Raw genomic sequence first — 18825 nt, 5'->3', positions numbered from 1 at the left:
CTCTACTGGAAAAGGTAGAAACTGAAGGGAACATTAGAAAAAAAAAGAAGAAGAAGAAGAAGAACGTCTCGTCTCGCTGCCGACGCTAAAAATGGTTTAAACTAAAAACTTGTTAAAAACCGGTTAGGTTTTTTTTACTGGCCGAGTAAAAATGACTGGAAACTGCCAAATTTTGCACTTAATCCAGCTCAGATTATTCAGGTACGCACATGAGGGGCCAAGTGCAGGGGCTGAGGGCGCAGCTGTTATTTACATGAAAGGGCTTCCACAGCTGACCCCCTTTTACTTTGTACAGCATTTTCAACCAAAAGTTGCAATGATTCATCTCCGCAATGAGGAGGAAGCTCTGGACTCATGATAGTGTGCATGGCTTAAAAAAATGTCTTGGACTATTCTTGATCTCAAATACAAAAAAAAAACAACAACAACAACAAAAATTAAATAAAAAAAAAATTCCAACAATACTTGGACTACAAGGTTAACATATAAAAAAAAAAGTACTAGATGTGTCAAGAGAGGACAACGTGAAGAACAGGAGGTAAACCGAACATAAGTGATGTGAAAAATAGAAAAAAAAGGCATTTTAAGATGAAGTGATGGATGAGTAAAGGCGTTGATGATGATGATTATGATGATTCAGGGATGAAGACAGAAGAGAGACAGATGAAGAGACAAGGAGAGATATCTCGGTGGATTGTACACTCTTCCTTGTCCTGGTCCTCACACCTCTGGGACGGAGTGATCCATGGCTGACCGCAGCAGGCCGCTGGACATCCTGCAGGGAACAAAGCACATCAGTGAGACGACTCAATGTAACCTTGTCCACAGTCAGAAGGACTGACTGGCTGCTTGAACCTCCCTCTCTTGCAGACGTGCTTTGTCTTTATTTATCGTTCTTATTTTTTAAAGTGAGAATTTCATTTCAGGACACAGAGAAATTTCATTTGAGTTCATTCAAGATGTAAATTAAAAGTCCCTTGAAGCAGAAACCATATATTTACATGTATTTGGTGGAACCACAATGGACAACTAGATCAGCTAATAACATGAACCCGCCCCACATTACTGAGCATGCCCACCGGATGTCTGTGCCTGCTGAACTCACGACCAAACAATTCAAACAGTTTTACCAGTGGAGTGACTACTTCCCTCCTTCCCCGTAACCCTCCGCCAACGTCAATGTTGTTAATTCCATCTTTCATGTGGTTGCGTGACACTCAAAAGAATTTAGCGCCTGTTTGCCACCCACTTGCAATTCTAGACGGGGTAAACTGGTTTGGAGCCATGGTGTCTAATACGTGTGGGATGGGCAAGAAAATCAGGAAACATTTTCATTTGATGCACCGTTAATACACGCCCACTCGCGCTTGATGAGTCATTAGATGTTTGTGTTTACATTAAGAGAAAAGATTGACTTTGGATTAAAAATCAACAACAAAAAAACCCTCTTGATATTTACTCGGTGGGCGGGGCACGCATGAATGGAAAAGTTTAGCTTAGACACTTACGCAACGTTAACTAAGATGTTTTCAGAATAAACCTCTTCATGCCAGCAAAACCATTGCTGTTTTTATTCCACTTCAGTGGAAGGGCTGTGTTTCATTTAATATGTAACTGATCCAGACAGTAATCAAACACATGAGCGAGTTTCTTCCCAACACCAAGTAACGGATTACTGAGGCCATCCCAGCCTCGTAGCCTGGGTTCTCTCCCCGGAACAATTCAAAAAGTGGGATGTGGGACAGCAGCAGCAGGGCTCCTTCCGCAACGACATGGAGCACAAGCGGAGTCTCTTTGTCTCCCACCCCCTCCCCCCCACTTTCCCGCTCTCTCGCTTTCTTGTGGATGAGTATGAACCATCAACTCTTCACCTCATCTTACTCTTCTGCTCTGGATCCCTCTGAAGGTGCTAACCGCCCTTTCTATCACATTTCACTAAAACCCCTTTCACACTGCACCAAAAACGGGTGTTTGGGGACTTTGAAAGGGTCGACTCGGCACATCGACCCGCGTCCCTCCAAGCGACCCGGGTATTTAGCAGCTCGCCTGCAGTGTGAAAAGGCAACTCGCGTTGTCTCCGGTTTCACGCGACCGTCCTGTTGCATTCTGATTTTGTCGCCGTGCCGCCTGTCAGGCTGTCATTGTGGAAGCTCCGGGAAAAAATAAATGAAAAAAAACTGGGCTGGCCTGCGCTGTGAGAGCTCCTCACTCGTCTCTCAATAAAGTTTTGGCCTCTGTCATAACATCAGTCTTCCTGTTGATGTCCCCCAGACTCTATTACACTCTTTTTTTCTAACAATTTACATGTGAGATGATCTTATGGGAATTAATCTCTGCTCGGGAACTCCCACCAACCGGGCACCCTAAGGTGAACTGTGCAGGCGCGACCGTGTTTATAAACAACTCGTATTGCAATCTTGCACACTTTTTTAATCGATCATGGCAGCGCACTGGCAAGATCGTGAAGTCACGAGCTGCTCGCCATCCGCGGTGAAGAGGAGATCCGGCGACAGATTTCTGGAACCGTACGGGACACAGTGATTTATGAGAAGACGGCGCACTTTTTTGTGGAATGATGATGTCAGCGCGATGACGTACGAGAGAGAAAAACACAGGCCTTCACAGCGGGAGCTCACACGAGCCGAGCAAACGTGGTACAAAAACCCGCTTTGACCCGTGTACTTCAGTGTGAATAGCAGCACTGACACTCAGAGTCCTACCTCTTGATCATGTGTTCATAGATGAACTTGGGCATCATGGTGATGGTCATGGCGGTCGGGGAGGTGGTCAGAATATCCTTGATCTGGGAATCCTGAAATATTCAAACAGGTACAATAGCATGAGGTTCCCCCTGAAAAGTCATTCAATACTCAAACATTTATATGAAAGTTTTTCTCTAATATTTTTCAGGCATCAGCTTTAAAATAGGTAAGACTGCAAAAGGCGACTCTTTACACAATCATCAAAATCCCATACTTGCATCTGCAGGGGAAATATAAATACTTAATGGAGAAAACGGGATCATTTCGATGTAACAATTGTGTGAAGAGAGGCAGTGACCGTTGAAAGTTTCGAAATTTGCAGTCATGGTGTAAATGCAGATCAACGGAGACGAATTACAGGAGCGAGTGAGTCATCACAAAGCAGAATACATGACACACCTACCGCACAAAACACTGGACCTAAGGCAAACTACTGATACCAAGGAAACTAGTCACATGTCAACACTGAACTTACTTAAAAGTCGCTGTACGTCCCCCTGTTACACTACACTCTGCCATTATGAGGCGCAAATCGGTGATAAATCAAAACAAACATCATTGGAGCATCGGAAATGTGACATATTCTCTACATTGTAGGACAAAGCTAAGAGCATTTTCAAAGAATCACTGATGTTGGCTGAGAAAAAGAAACTGAAACAAGCGTCCAACCTTGAGGCCGATCACATTTTGTCCGTTGATCTCACAGATGTAATGGTCCGTCAGCAGGCCGTTGCGGGCAGCAGAACCATCCTTGACCAACGAGGTGATTTTACCAGACTTGTAGATGAATCCAACATGACCTGAGCTGTCTTTGTGCATGGTGACCGTGCGCTGAAATGGCCTGGAAACAAACAAGCGGCGTTTGGGTTTCTTGGGTTGAGCAGGACATGCTAACTCATTATTTCTATTTGTGAATGTTCATGTGACATCATCATGTTAAAACGAGGATACAGGAAACAAGGATTTCACGAGTTAAAGGTTAGGGTTTTCTTGGAGCCAATGAAAGCTCAACCGCAGGTGTAATTGATGGGACAGCCAGCAGAGGGCGCCAAAATACTGCCACTTCATCTCTGAATTAGAGCACACTGAATGAGACATTATTACCACCTACTTAAATGTTACTGAAACATTATTTCCTGGCCCAATCCTCTTATGTTTGGGGTGTTAAAGATGTATAGAATGATTAATTGGCAAGAAATGTCTGGAAAATGCCAGTGTTTCTATCTGGGATAACACTGATCCCTGTTCTAAAGACCAAAAACTCCCACTGACCGACAATGATCAGAAAAATTAAGTAGTTTAATAATTAATGTTAAACCCTAACTCATCCATGACGAGGTGAAAAAAAAAAGTTTCCCAACCCCCTCTTTTGTATTCTGGAGACACCCTCTGCTCCCCCTAAAGCTCAGAAACCAAGAAGATGCCGGCATCTGAATGCATCACGATCAGCAACATCGAAACACTGTGCTGAGGTTGGTCTGCCTGAGCCTGCTGGCGCTGTAAAGCTGCTCTCCTTCAGAACAGCTGAGCTGTAAAAGCACTCTGCTGCCTTAAGTGAATGTGAAAAATAATTTGGGTGCAGCGGTGAGTCACCCTGAGTTCACATACTTGAGATTGGAAAATTGCACTGAATCGCTGTGCTCTGATGCTACTTATTATCAGCAAAGAAGATTGTACTAGCAGTGCTTTTACTGGTCAAAGAGACAAACAAGCGGCACATCAAATCAGCTACTTCCCGCTGCATTCAGGTGCTTGTAGTAAACTCCGAATTCTACACCGAAATGGCTTTAAGTGGTGTATAGAACAGGAAAGTGTAATTTTATTTTATTTTACTTTGCTGAACTACATAAAGGCGTAACATTTTTAATGAACAGAACACACAAATGCATCTCACCTGTCCCTAACCACCATCTCAATGCGTGTCTCTGCTGCAGCCTTCAGAGCCTTGTGAGCCTTGTCTACACTCCAACCAGCACAGTTTTGGCCGTTGATCTGAAGAACCTGGTCCCCGAAGCGCAGCCCGGCCAGGGCGGCAGGAGAATTGGCCTGAACCAACTGGATAAACACTCCCTGAGACAGACAAGAGAGAAAACACTTTGAATGGGTCCAACAGATAGAGGCAGAAGACAGAAGCTGATATTAGAGGGGAAAACAAAGGAGCTACTCAAGAGAACACATAAGGGGCCAAACGTTTTGAAGATGAAAGCAGAGACATTCCTGCACGACTTGAAAAAGTCAGAAAGGAAAGACACAATACAGGTTCAGCAGCAGTGTTTGAAAAAGTTCCTGACAAGTTTCATGGTTTGAGGATGTAGCAGAGTGTGTTTTTCTTCTGGGGCTCTTGTGCTCACCTCCCAGGATGCTGCTGTATTAGCGTAACTCAACAACTCAACTGAATCATTTATGTGTTCAGGAGCCGATTAGCACTCGCAAGTACTCTCAAGTTGTTTGTCTCGCGGCACATGAATGATTCATTGCACTTACTATTGATGAGAAGCAGACACTGTTTTAGATGCTAATTTGAGCAACACATCCAATGATATTCATAGTTAGCTTGCATTAGAGGAGTAGACCCCATCTCATTACTATACGTTATCAAAACGGATTCTTTGAACGATGACATGTAAAATATCTGACGATATCACAACGTTTACCGTAACAAAATTTTGATTGGTTCAATGCAGCGGCCTGAGACGAACATGTGATGATACGTGACCATTAACACCATCGTGTCATCAACTCACAAAGAACGACTAACATTTAGTTTCGCGCAATATTTCTGAGCTCTGAAAAATATGACGATGAAAATCGTGAACATGAAGGAAATATTGATCCTTCAAAATGTGCAGCAAGATGTTGGAGATATTCTACCAGTCTGTTGTTTCCAGTGCCATTTTCTTTGCTGCTGTTTGTTGGGCTGGCAGCGTCAGAGCCAGCGATACCAGCAGACTTAATCAAATAATTAAGAAGCCTGGCTCTGTGACTGCTCTCAAGCTGGACACTTTTGAGAAGTCTTTCCTGCCAAATACCACCCCCCTTTACAACAGTTCACTCCTTACTTGACAGTTTTTAACCACCTGCACCTTACAACCAGTTTTTTGCACACATATCTTATTTTCATTGCACCGTTTATTTATCTTACTCCTTTTTTCCATTTTCCTATTTATTGCATAATGTATATTTATTGTATATAGTGTGCGCTGCATTTTATGCCCCGTGTTCTTTCTGAATTTTCTGGTTTGGGGATCAATAAAGCCAATCAATCAATCTATCCGTCTATCTATCTTCAAAAAGAAAGAATAGTTTTTAGAAACAATAAATCCACCTGCGGAGCTGCTGGAAAGGTTAGCTTGAGGTAAAAAAAACACACTGATTCGTTAATGTTTATTGATTTTTTAAAAATGCCCTTTTAAAAGAGAAGGTTTTAAAAAACAAGAACTGACATTATATTTGGCAATTTGTACAAAATCAACAAATCAAACCCTAACGAGCTGGACCAGTGAGCTGCACTTTTATAGTGATGATCAGATGATTCATTGTATTGAAACCTGTTCCCTCGTTGCAGAACACTTGCGGAACAGGTATAAGTCATCGGAATTCACGTCACCCTCTGACAGTGAGAGAGTTGACACTGGTGATGCCATGTTTGAAATAAAATAATTTTCTTATTCTAAATGGTTAATTAGGGTAATAAAAAATGGTCTTGAACAGTTCTTACGATGTGACCTTATTTTAAGCAGGAGTAATTCACAACAGACATGATGCTCGGGACTCAAGGTTCCACAGATCTCGGCCCTGATATGGAGATCTCATGGAGGAGAGGGGTGTGTTTCTCCTCAGAAAGGCTTGGCCTCAATAATTAATAAGGATGTAGGTGCCTGTCAGAGTTAGCGATGCTGACTCACGTTGTCGATGGCCCTGAGTCGAAGTCCAACCTTGCTGTCCTGATCCTTGCACAGGATTACTTCCCTCAGCCCTTGGCGAATTTCCGCCCTCCTGATGCCAACATCTGCCCCTGTCACTGGCCGCACCATTCCTCCGACGCCTGAGAAGGTGGGCACTGCCACTTGCTGAGGAGGGGGAGAGGAAGTGGAACAAAGTGGAAGAGGTGGGTTGAAAGAGAATGAGAGGGAAATTGAGTGGGGGCAGGGTGAGAGGGAGAGAGGGATTAAAGGAGGAATGTTACATTCAAATGCAGCGGGCGTTAAAAAGGAATGCTGCGTCAAATGGAGGTACAGCACGTGGGAGGATTCGTTTTCATCTCTTCCTCCTCCTCCAGTGAATGAAATCAGGGATGCTCCAGGCACTGCTTTTAAAAACCTCTGCACTAATAGGCTTTGCAGCCAGTACAGAAATTAATAAACCAGTAAAGGCATTTGTAGGGGTGAAAATATCAGAGAGCGCAGATGGTTAAAAGCCAGCTGTGAAGCTAGGGTGATGCTAGCCTTCAGCAGGGGCCGCATGTGTACACACACAACACACACACACACACACACACACACACACACACACACACACACACACAAAAATGAAGGGGAGTAAAGATATCACAACCTCCCACACACTGCTGAGCCTGTGGTGAGTCATTCAGTAGTGTGGATCTCTAGGAACAGAATACTGTTGTGCACTGACATATCTGCAGCTCAGGGCTCTTTTCACTCTAAACAGTGTTTTATCTGCCGAAGGAAGGCAGTTAACTTTGAGAGACAATCTACTTCAGGTCTTTGTTGTTGTTGTTGTTTTTTTAATTTTTGCACATAAAATCATACTTCTAATGTATCAAAACATAACAAGCCTGGATGGACAAGCCTGAGACACAAACAAAACACTTACATTATCAGCGACAGGCACCAGGGCCATGTTCCTCTGGACTTCATCACTGTTGAGACTCAGCCCCATGTACTCTCCCAGCTCCTCCAGATTTGGGTACAAGCCTGGGAGAATAAGGGAAGGGGGGGGGGGGGGACACAGAGAAGAATTGGGGTGAGGGGAGCAGATGGGGGGAGGGTCACCAGGTGGGAGAGGTGAAGTGGAAGAGGAAGGTGGTTCGGTAGGGAGGAGAGAGAGGAGAGGTCAGCTAACCAGTCCAGTAATATGGCAACCTCCTCCTTTCTTTCAACCTCATTACCTTTACAGTTAAATCAAGCATAACACAGAGCCCTTCACTGGATGAGAACTCCACGCTGCAGTGAAATAAATCTTTCCTGGCGTCAGTATTAATTGCTATGATGGAAAGGCCACTAGAAGTTTTTATTGCGAGCAATGGTCCATGTCCTCAGTCTGCCTCATACACACAGATTCCACAATACTCCCACAGGAGTGACCCCACTATTGTATTGTTTGGTTTACACAGAACCTAAGAAGAAAATGTAATACCAACCCTGGGCAGTGAGGTCATATCACATTTTGGCATGTCACTGTAGAGGGGCGCCGTGTGACGGGTGAGCTTTCACCCGGGTGATAAACAGACATCCATTCTGCGCTGGTACTACCTCCTCTGGTGGATCTGTCACTCAATCTCTGGACATTTTCACCACACGGCACAACATTCCTGACTTGAACTGGCTGTGTACAGGAGGCTAAAGTCTAAATGCTTATTGCCGACATCCGTTATGAGTCAGAAGGTCTCTCTTTCCTCCTCAGCTGTTTCTTTTGAATTTCATACCCAAGTGGAGATGTCAGTTACGTGTCAAGAGTTGAGTTTGGGCTTCCTGTTTTACAGACTCTAGTTTTCCATTTGGATAGTGTTTAGTGGTCTGTCACACTTATCTTCTTCATGACTGCGCCACTGTCCTGGCAACAAAAGGCTGCAGCAGAGCACTGATTACTGCATTTATCCTGCCAAGGGTAAAAGAAAGACGTACGGGAGAAAGAATGGACTCCAAAGTGGAATACGTGAATGTGCATACTTTGCTGGCCATTTACATTGATTTCCTGAGAATAGAGGTACAAGGAAAATGCCATGTGTAGTAATAAGGGCAAAGATGATATGCTGTACTGTTTAGTTCAGGAGAAGACACTTCCTGTCAACACTAGAAGAGAGGATGTGCTCCTGATCACTGCACAGCTGCATTATCAGTGGGCTGATCATTCCAAGTCTTACTCTGGGTTCTGCAGCCAAGGCCCCTTGTTTTGCTCCTCAACGCTTGCAACTCTGCAGTTTACAGATTTATTCAAAAGTCATACAATTAAAGAGAAATTCGTTTAATCTGCAGAGTGTTTTCAGCCTCTAGGCAATATCACATCTTTTGATCAACGGAAAGGCACCTTGACATTCCCTTATGTACACAGACCTTTTTTTTTTTTTTTTTTAAATCAAAGTTGATTTATTACAGTACGGTTAAAGCGATATTTCACTCAAAAAGTGTATTTAGCAGCGAATAATAGAATAATCTTGACCTCACAAATACGTTATTTCCCCTCCTGCATCACTTCTCTGTGACTCCAGAATACAGGAAGAGCCAGCCACGTAGTTTGTAGCTAGTAGTAAATGACAGCTAACAACAGCAAAAACCCTCCAAAAAATCAGTTTACAAACTCTTTAGTGCATCATCCAGTATAATCCATAAATTCATCAAACATGCTTCCTGTCTGGCGCTACCACGAACGAGTGCGAGCTGACTGGTTCAACAGAATGTGCCAGCTGGTAGCGCTTTATGCCGAGCTTTAAGTGTTACGGTTTGTTTTTAGCTGAAATCAACGTTAGAAAAACAGAAGATGTGAATTAAACTGGTTGACGCTCTTGCAGGTTTGTAAACAGACAATCTTGCTGTTGTTTGGTCCAGGTAGCTGCTACTGGTAGTCAATCGTGGTTAGCTTCAAGCTAAAGATACTTGGAGGGTATCGGGTATAAAATGAGTCTCAAGTCAACTGCTTCAGTTGGTCACTTCCTCAAGCTTCTGATGAAACAATGCGGATGATGATTCACTCTGTATTCCAACGCTCTGCTCTACCAAACTACACTGTTCTACCATTTCAGGGAATGGAGATTGCCGAGTCATAACTTCTCTCTTCCTTATTAAAGTTTTTGTGCTCTCTTGCATGATCCACCCCCCACCCATCCCCCCCCCCCCCCCCCCCCACACACACACACACACACAACCACTCCTACAAATAAAATGGGAGCTAGCTTGGGAGTGAGCGGCTCAATACTATTTCATAGTTTCTGCAGTTTGCTAGAATATGTGGGCAGTAGTCAGGGAGTAAATGAGAACCTGCGGTCGTAACTTCTGGTAATTTCACTGACTGATATGCCTGTTTTTAGTCCTATCATAATATCATAATTCACATTCTTGTGTTTGATGACCACGGGGCTGTTTTAGGATTTGTCCACATCTTAGCATTTTTCCCAAGAAGGTGAGAAGAGGTCAAGGGGGCCATTTTCTACTTCCAAACTCATTCCACATTCCAAACTCCTCCTTCTCTCCTCTAACTCACTCCTACACCCCTATGTCTCTCCCTCCTCCCTCCCATTCAAACCAACTTTTCCTCCTCTTCCTTTCCCCCCCATCATGCCCTGTCCCAGCACAGCTGCCAGAGCAGGTCTCCATGGCGACTCAGAGCTAGCTCTACTGAGGTAAAAACAAAAGCCCAAAAGCCCACGGGACTTTTTTATCTACATAGAGAAAGAGAAACTGAAGGAGGGCATAAATGGGATAAGTGGAAAAAATGAGGAGGAATAAGCAGGAAAGTTGTTTTCTCATTATCTTTCACAAAAAAATTAAATCCCTGAGAAGAGCTGGAACGAGGGAGAAAAGAAACAGCGTGACAAACATGGATGAAACGAGAAATCATACCAGTGCTGGAGGACCTGGTCACTCCTTCTATTTCCAAAAAATAACACAACCCCCATCCCACTGTACTGGTCTTTCTCTGTCTCCTGTCCTCCTGTCTTCTTCAGTGACTAACAGAACATAGTGAGCTGACACTGGTGAAGATATTAGTTCACTTAGTGAGCGATAGTCTCCTCCACGGTGGAGGAAGAAGGCAACAAAGGTTTGTAACCTGACTGAGAGTTCTGCTTCGACATGACTTTGTATCACAACAGTGGGATGAAACATTCCCTGAAACTGTGATCAGTACATATGAGACTCACTTGATCCTGGCATCTCAGCGGTGACAGGCTGCGGCTGGTAGGTTCCCTCAGTGATGGCGGGCATGGGGGTGGTCGTCTGGGCAAACTGGGCCTGGGCCTAAGCAGAAAATGTATCCATTAAGTTAAAATAAATACAGGATGTCATGTTGGTTGCCACAGAAGTCATTTCCTGAAAAATCCAATGTGTTGGCTGAAAGAACCCATACTGATCCTAATTTATGGGTTAACAAAAACATGTAAGCCCTAACCCCTAAGGCACAAACTACTTGTATAAAACATTTTTTGTTTAAAAAAAACCATCCATATTCCTCCAAAAACCCTGCAGAAGTATGATGACTGGAACCAAAAAGCAGAAAATCTTCAACCAAAATCTGTAATGACGTTCCGATGTGTTACAAAATCTCCATTCGAAAAAGTTCATATTCGTTTCTCTCCAAATATTTAAAGTAGCCTGTACAGCGTACTTCCAAGCATCACAATGTCTGATCATGTGTACGACTTGTAGAACAGGATGCATTTTACCTTGATGACCTTGTCGACCTTGAGGTCCTCGAGAGATGGATAGAGAGACATCCTGCGGAGAGAAAAGAAGCTTCTGTGAGTGGAGGACCTTGAGAAAGGGCAGATGAAAGAGCTGAGTGAGAAAACAACCTGTCTCAACAAGCTCATGCTCGCTGTAATTTGAAATGGGCTGCATGAGCAGACTATTCCACTCACAATATGACTGCACTGCATCAAGGTTATGGTTGCACGCGGGAGGGGTTCTAGTTGGAAAATAGTACATTAAAAAAAAAAAACTTATCTCTGCTTACTGGGGTTTAGTGACAATGCAATCATGACACAGCAATTGTGATTATCAATATATTGTCAGTGTAACCGGAAAAGTCAAAATTCCCTTCCTGAGGCAAAAAAGCATGAATTGTACACTTATTCTCTTCTATCACTCAGCTGAGAACACACGAGACGCGGAATCCGTTTACACTGCCAGCTCTTAAAATATACAGCAACTATTAATATTCATTTCCATTGTCTATAAAACATCGGAAAAGGAAGCAATGTGAAATTTTCTTGGAACCACAAAGTGACAGATTGGTGGCCTGTAAAGGATGGTTACCCTGCACCCTGACACATTTAAAAGCCCCGTTTAGAGGGATGGGATAGAGGACCGGGAATATCCAAGGTTCTGAGTAGGCTTCCGTGTTTCTGAGCACTAAAGCCTCGAGTCACTTTGTGTTGCTTTGTGGTTGTATGTTGTTTCACGGTGCTTTCAGAAAACCATTCGGACACAAATAAACAAATCAAAAAGCTGTAAAATATTGCAATACAACATAATCCACAGCTGCATGAAGGTGATGGGAGGCAACTGACCGTGCAGTGACATCTAAAGGAGAGGAGGATTTCTTTCCAAGTCTTAAACTGAATTACACTAAGGGCTGAAATATTGATATGTTATGTTGAAAAATAAATAATTCTCACAATATATCGATTTCACTGCGCAGCTCAACTATATCAAACTGCATTTATTAACTGGATGATAGAGGAATAACTATAAGATGAAGACATCAGCTTACCGCTCCAATTAGAAGAGTAACAGCACGCTAAGTACAGATAACACAGATATGATGCTGGTACGTCTCCAGTATAACGTCAATCATTAGCGACTTGTTGCGATGTCTGTCATGTGTTTGTGACTTCACAGAGGATTACATTCTGTTGGGCGTGTCCGTGTGGAGCTTTGATGATCATGCGGACCGCAGTAACAGTGAATCGAGGACAGAGGTTGGTCAACTCCTGGAGTTCAAACAGTGGTATTCAAGAATTCATGTATTCGTGACGGGAAACTTTTATGCAAACTGCAGCAAAACATGATACATGTGAGGGAGGAGAAAAAGAAGGACCCGTGATGTCGATGGGTTCCTAGTTTTCCATGATGTTATGAGCCATAATGCCAGTCTCAACCCAAGCCCCTTGTGGTCCATCTCTAATGCAATTTAGACTCAGAAAACCACATTACCATGCAACATAAACAAGCAACAGCCTGAAGAGAGAAGAGGAAATGAAAGACAACAGTCAGCTGACTGATGTAATGCACACTGTGACAGTACAGCTGAACGGTTGAAGGTATGCAGTGGAGCAATGACAAGCAGAAAGACAAGTAATAAGAAATCTTAGTCTACTGTCTGCATACATGTAATGTACTCTTATTTTGCCTTCATTTACTTTAATGCTCCTATTTCAGCCTACACACTGGTTTCTAATCTGTTAACTGAACAGTGGAAGAAGCTAGTTGCTAGTTGCTACTTCTATCATAGATAAATAAACCAGCATTGTTGACCTTTCACAGACGGTTCAGTATTTTTGTCATTTTGGCTAATGATTTCTGAGAGGAGTCAAGTATGTGAGCAAGTATGCAGAGTATTGGATCTATTTTTCCAGATGTATTGCAACTTATCTGAGCTGATAATCAAAACTAATTACATACATACCACCCCCTAATTTCAGAGATCATCAAGAATCTTCCGTAGTGGAATTTGTTTTCTCAAACTCATCCTTACGGTCAGGTATCATATTTGGCATGAGCGATCACACAACACAACACACGAACATGAACACAGCCGACATTTTTGGTTCTCTCGGATTTTGAAGCAGACAGGCGTCACAGCGTCACGTTGTGCACAGCAACCTCGCACTGGAGGTGGTGCCTTTGTGGCTGACGCTGATCATCCATATCTGCAGATCACACCATGTGCCATCTCATCAGGAAATGAATCCAGAAGATCAGTTTGCTAAACTGTCCATCACAATTCAACGGTACCGGTTTTGTAATTACCTACAACATGTTTTTAAAAACAGCAACAGTTGTCAATGTCCACAAGGTAATATATATAAATGATTTGGACTATTTCACCTGAGTAGTTTTGATTCTTCACTGCATTTTGTTGATATCACTTAGATTTGAACAGCTGCATCTTACATAAATTATGAATTCCCCAAAATAGGTGCTGACTCATTCTGGTACTATCATTAAAAATACCAGTAACAGTGTATTATTCCCTCGTTGACCACAATGCGTAGACAGGGCTTTAAACACTTGGGGTTCAGTGGTTCTGGTTCAGCACCTGGTTTCTGGTTTGTGTTGCAGTTTTTGAGACACAATTTTTGGTTCATTTCAGGTTTGTACATTAAGCGAAAGAAAAAAATACCTCCAGCAAATGACAGTAAAACCACACTTGGGTTGTATAACCATTTGCTGTTTTATGGTTTGGTTTTATCCCCGGGTGGCACGGTGGTGCAGTGGTCAGCACTGTCCCCTCACAACAAGACGGTTCCAGGTTCGAGCCTCAGCTTGAGCACGGGATCTTTCTCTACGGAGTCTGCATGTTCTCCCTGTTCCTGTGTGGGTTCTCTCTGGTACTCCAGCTTCCTCCCACAGTCCAAAGACATCAAGAGGGGACGAGGCTGATTGATACTCTAAATTGACCGTAGGTGTGACTGTGAGTGTGAATGGTTGTCTGTCTCTATGTGTTGGCCCTGTGATGGACTGGTGACCTGTCCAGGGTGTACAGGCTGCTGGGATAGGCTTCATCCACCCCCCCCCCCGGACCCCCACGACCCTTGACAGGATAAGCGGTAGAAAAGGGATGGATGGTTTTATCCCAAATTGACACACACAGTTAGGGGTTTAACTGATATTTGTCTCCATGATTCATCGGCAGCATATTTTCTCAATCAATTACTCAATCTAGGAAATGGTAAAACAAATGCAAAAATAGGTTTCAATATTCCTCGTGGCGTCCCTGTTTCCAACTAAGCTTACAAATTACCAAGATGATTAATCTTTTACCGTCAAACATGATGAAGAGAGCATCTTTACATTCCAAGTTATTCAGATAAGACTGATTCTCTGGTATTTCATAAATTGACAAATCACCGCTGCTCTTATTTGGATGTGGGGCAACGTGAGGTCAGGCACAGCCATTAAGACGGCAGACCACGACCTGATGAAGAAAACACTGGATTTAATGTATTTGACAGAAAATCTCCAATTAAATGAGGATTAGTCATGACAAACTGATTCTGTGCATCAGATCTTTACACAGTGATATAGTTGTCTTTTTTATCCAAGTCAACACGTTAAAAGAAAAAAAGCAAGACAGGGGCATCACTAAAGCCTCACTACAATGCAACTGTGTCTCAGTCACAAGGCGTGTGACGATACCGTCTGTAACTGAAGAGTAAGAAAGAGGAAGTGAATAGGTTTGAGTAAATGCTATGGGAAAAAATATTAAGCAATAAAACTTAAAGGTCACAATTTGTGTTATTTTTCATTTATCATTAAAAACCGTTCAAATGTTCACAGACAATGATTGTGCTAAGACTAAAAAAAAGGTTGAGTTTTATTCTTTTATGGGTTGAAAGTGCAGTCCAAAACATACGACTGCCCTAAACACATTACTCACAGTTCTCCATTTACAAGCCAAATCCAGGCATTGGGGCAATTGCTTTAAAAACATTTTTAACTTTATGTATCTTTTTTAATATACAAGTCAAAATGTATCAGTTCAGTTGTTTTCCAATCCTACTAAAAATGTAATTCAACCAAATAAATGCCCCTCACTTTCATAAACCTAATTGAAGATCATATTAGACCATTTCCTGTCAATATAAACCTTCTCAAGACAAGTTATTCATGTGTTAAAAAGAGCAAAAAAAAAACATTCCAAAACACGAGAGATCACTACTCCGCCTTGTAAATTCAAACACTTATTTTGATCCTAGCAAGTGAAAACTACTTCCTGAAACAAGGGGATCACTCTGACATCTCACACTTGCTGCTACTTCAGCCGCTACTCCATTCTGTCCCCTCACACAAGCACGTTATTGTGTTGACGGACACAATGGAGGCCATTTAATACATTTGAGTGTTTACCTTTCAGCTGTGTTTGTTTGCTCATTTTAAACTCCTTCGCTCACACGTAGAAAGCCAGAGGTAAGTGAATAAGCCTGGAAAATATTGGTGTTCAGACACCCGGCAGCTCTTACAATGACATAATTCCTAATCCTGGAATCATTCCTGAACTTAAAGTAAACAAGGGGCACTATTGGGAAGGATCATGGGAAAAGTAACAGAAAAAAATACAGGGGAAAAGAAAACTTGGCAAGTCTCCCATCAGGTACTGTTGCATAACTGTTGTGCCCAAGGCTGTGACGCCATTGTTTGCGATCCAAAAGATGAGGAGTCGGTAAACAAACGACATGGTAAAAATGGAAAAGATTGCCAGATTTTTCCGGTTTTTCATATGGCTGGCAAACAAGAGTGCGGAAGAAGAGGGACTGACAGGAGATCTGCTTTTAAAATGGCACAATATAATGTTCCCCAAGTGCTCACACCTCAACAAATAATTCACGTGTTACAGAGGGATAATATCCCATTCTCCTGCCCAAACCAACACCAGCTATCACCAAAACACAGGAAGTTCTTCGGCTCGGAGATATCAAGCAGCATTTATAATAATTACATTGCACAACGTGAGTCACTTCAAATGCTATGACGTTGTAGCAAATTTTCGTATTTATTAATTAGTTAACGACCAGCCACAGTGGGGGTAGTAAACTAGTTACGACGTCGTTAAAATATTGCATATCAACGTTAGCTAACATTACGGTGTCTCTGGGCTAACATTACGGAAGGCTGGCTTAATTTGCAAAACAAGAAAAGAGCAAAGAGTTTGTTAGCAGTACAATAAACCAAATAGATGTATGAATGAAGACAAAAGTGGCCGACTCGCTAAGATGCCCTTCTTTGTTCCTAAAGAATCTCACATAAACACAGCGGCTAGCTAGGCTAAACGACACTAAGATGTATGCTACCGTTAGCCGTGGTACAAAGATTAGCGAACGTCACAGATAGTCTCACCTGTAATGACTCGGCTGGAAACTTGGCTCGTTGATATGTTCTTGATCTCAGGCTGCGTGTTTTCTCCTCACTGAACGTTCTTTTTCTCTGCTCGTCGCTCGTCGTTGGTGAAGGGGAATTCTGGAAAGTGATGTCACTGCTGATTCCTGCCCATGCAACCGACGCGACGTTACGTCCCAGGCCACGCCTCGTATCGGTCACATGGACTTCGGTCATATGATGATTTTTTTTGTTTTTTTTGTTAGAGGATTAAAAATTAATCATACATGTGGGATAGCAAAGGTTACTCAAAATTCCACAAATGTGAACTAATGTGAATTTAGAGAATTTAATAATCAAAACGAAGATCATGACTATAATTGAAAGGATTTTAAAAAGTAAAATTATATAGTGAACCTTTAATGAGGAATTACGTTTTTTTTTCCTCATCCCAAATATATATTAATGGAATGTACCTGTCCCCTATTTTTTTCCTCATCTGAAGTATTATTTTTTAGTCTATTCATTGTTATTTACATAAATCCATGTTCCTGATTTTCATATAAATTGACATAGTACAAAATAGTGGGGTTGTTACAGTGTGTATGCCCAATTAACTTCAAATGCCTAATTTATCTTCATTTCTGATGAAAGAATTACAAGATCTGGACTTAACAAGAGACTTGACTGTGGAAACAGTCAGCATCCACACATTGGAGCTATCACCGTTATACAAATTACAAAAAGCACTTTACCATGGACTGTATTTACATTTTTCTGAAACCCTCCAGCTACCATCCTGGGTGCTGACCTGAGCATCAGGAGAAATGCAGGATCAGCATCTTGCCCAGTGACACTTCAGCATAAGGACACGAGGAGCACGGACACAAGCCACCAACCCCGAGGCTGATTTAGATTTGTGAATCGGAGCCCCGCGCAGAGCCTGTATTCTATAACTGACGTACGTGCCCTGGGAGAATTTATATCAGAGTTTCTGTTTTTGCAGTGGTACAGCAGTTTCAATATTAAAGCTGCAAAACCAAAGAGAGCTCAGAAAGAAAGGAGGGACACTGTATGGAAAGAACAACCTCGTGCATTTATATTTTGAACTCTTAAGTGCCTCAAAAACATATATTGTGAAATAAGACATATGTGGGCTGCTGGCTTTGTGATGCTCCTTAACACATCACAAGGGGCTTTAATGAAATGGAATTGCACCTATTTTAAACGCATGCTCTGCTAATAGAATAGCAGTAATATTTTCACTGTCACTATGTCAGTAACTTTAGTTACACTGAGTTGTTAACCTAAATAAGTGGCGATGGTTTCCTTTCCATCCATTTTCTTCGACTTATTCCTGTTAAGGGTCGTGGGGGGGCTGGAGCCTATCCCAGCAGCAAGAGGTGGGGTTCACCCTGGACAGGTCACCAGTCCATCGCAGGGCCAACACACAGAGACAGACAACCATTCACACTCACAGTCACACCTACAGTCAATTTAGAGTATCAATCAGCCTCGTCCCCTCTTGATGTCTTTGGACTGTGGGAGGAAGCTGGAGTACCAGAGAGAACCCACACAGGAACAGGGAGAACATGCAGACTCCACACAGAGAGATCCTGGAGCCAGGACTGAAACCTGGAACCTTCTTGCTGTGAGGCGACAGCGCTGACCACTGCACCACCGTGGTTTCCTGGTTTCCTTTTCATTTTTTATTTTACCAGACTGGTTGAGCCATACCACTGGAAAAAGTTCAGTATTTCCTGTTTGGTCATACACATGAACAGCAATGAAAACATTACAATAAAATGTGAAACTGTATCCACCTCAGTTTTGGAGTCATATCTTGTACTTATCGTTTGAAAATGAGTAATATTGTAATGTAACTAGTTACTTTATATTAGTAAAATAATACATTACAATGTTAGTTATTTATGTATTACATTTTGAAAGTAATTTGTCCAACACTGTTATTAAACATTAAAGGACTTGAAGGGAATCCTCACCGAAGATTCTCAATATCATGACATATCGAAGCTCACTGTTTTACACCGTCAATATCATCGATTACAATG

General features: G+C 42.4%; 1 protein-coding gene across 1 annotated transcript; it reads right to left on the bottom strand.

Moving 5' to 3' along the window:
• Positions 1–358: 358 nt before the first annotated feature.
• Positions 359–16941, bottom strand: sdcbp2 (syndecan binding protein (syntenin) 2). Its single transcript, XM_086214008.1, has 9 exons — positions 16775–16941; positions 11380–11431; positions 10858–10954; positions 7596–7696; positions 6668–6832; positions 4657–4832; positions 3432–3603; positions 2721–2812; positions 359–775 (listed from the first exon to the last, which is right to left on the bottom strand). Exons 2-9 carry the CDS (start codon positions 11428–11430, stop codon positions 721–723), a joined length of 909 nt encoding a protein of 302 aa, XP_086070134.1. The 5' UTR covers position 11431; positions 16775–16941; the 3' UTR covers positions 359–720.
• Between the last annotated feature and the right edge of the window lie 1884 nt (positions 16942–18825).

Source organism: Aulostomus chinensis, chromosome 9 (assembly GCF_037954235.1).
Source record: "Aulostomus chinensis isolate RoL2024-O1b breed Wild chromosome 9, RoL_Achi_v1.0, whole genome shotgun sequence".
NCBI lineage: Eukaryota > Metazoa > Chordata > Actinopteri > Syngnathiformes > Aulostomidae > Aulostomus > Aulostomus chinensis.
Note: the sequence above shows the minus strand (reverse complement) of the source record. Positions and strands in the feature narration are given on the sequence as shown.

What these genes read in the sequence shown, in the direction of transcription:
- sdcbp2 (XM_086214008.1), bottom strand. Translation starts at nt 11,430, where the DNA reads ATGTCTCTCTATCCATCTCTCGAGGACCTCAAGGTCGACAAGGTCATC. An exon ending in TGGTGCCTGTCGCTGATAAT is followed by an intron (nt 6,833 to 7,595) that starts GTAAGTGTTTTG and finishes CCCCCTCCTCAG; the next exon opens with CAAGTGGCAGTGCCCACCTT. An exon ending in GAGATGGTGGTTAGGGACAG is followed by an intron (nt 3,604 to 4,656) that starts GTGAGATGCATT and finishes GTTTGTTTCCAG; the next exon opens with GCCATTTCAGCGCACGGTCA.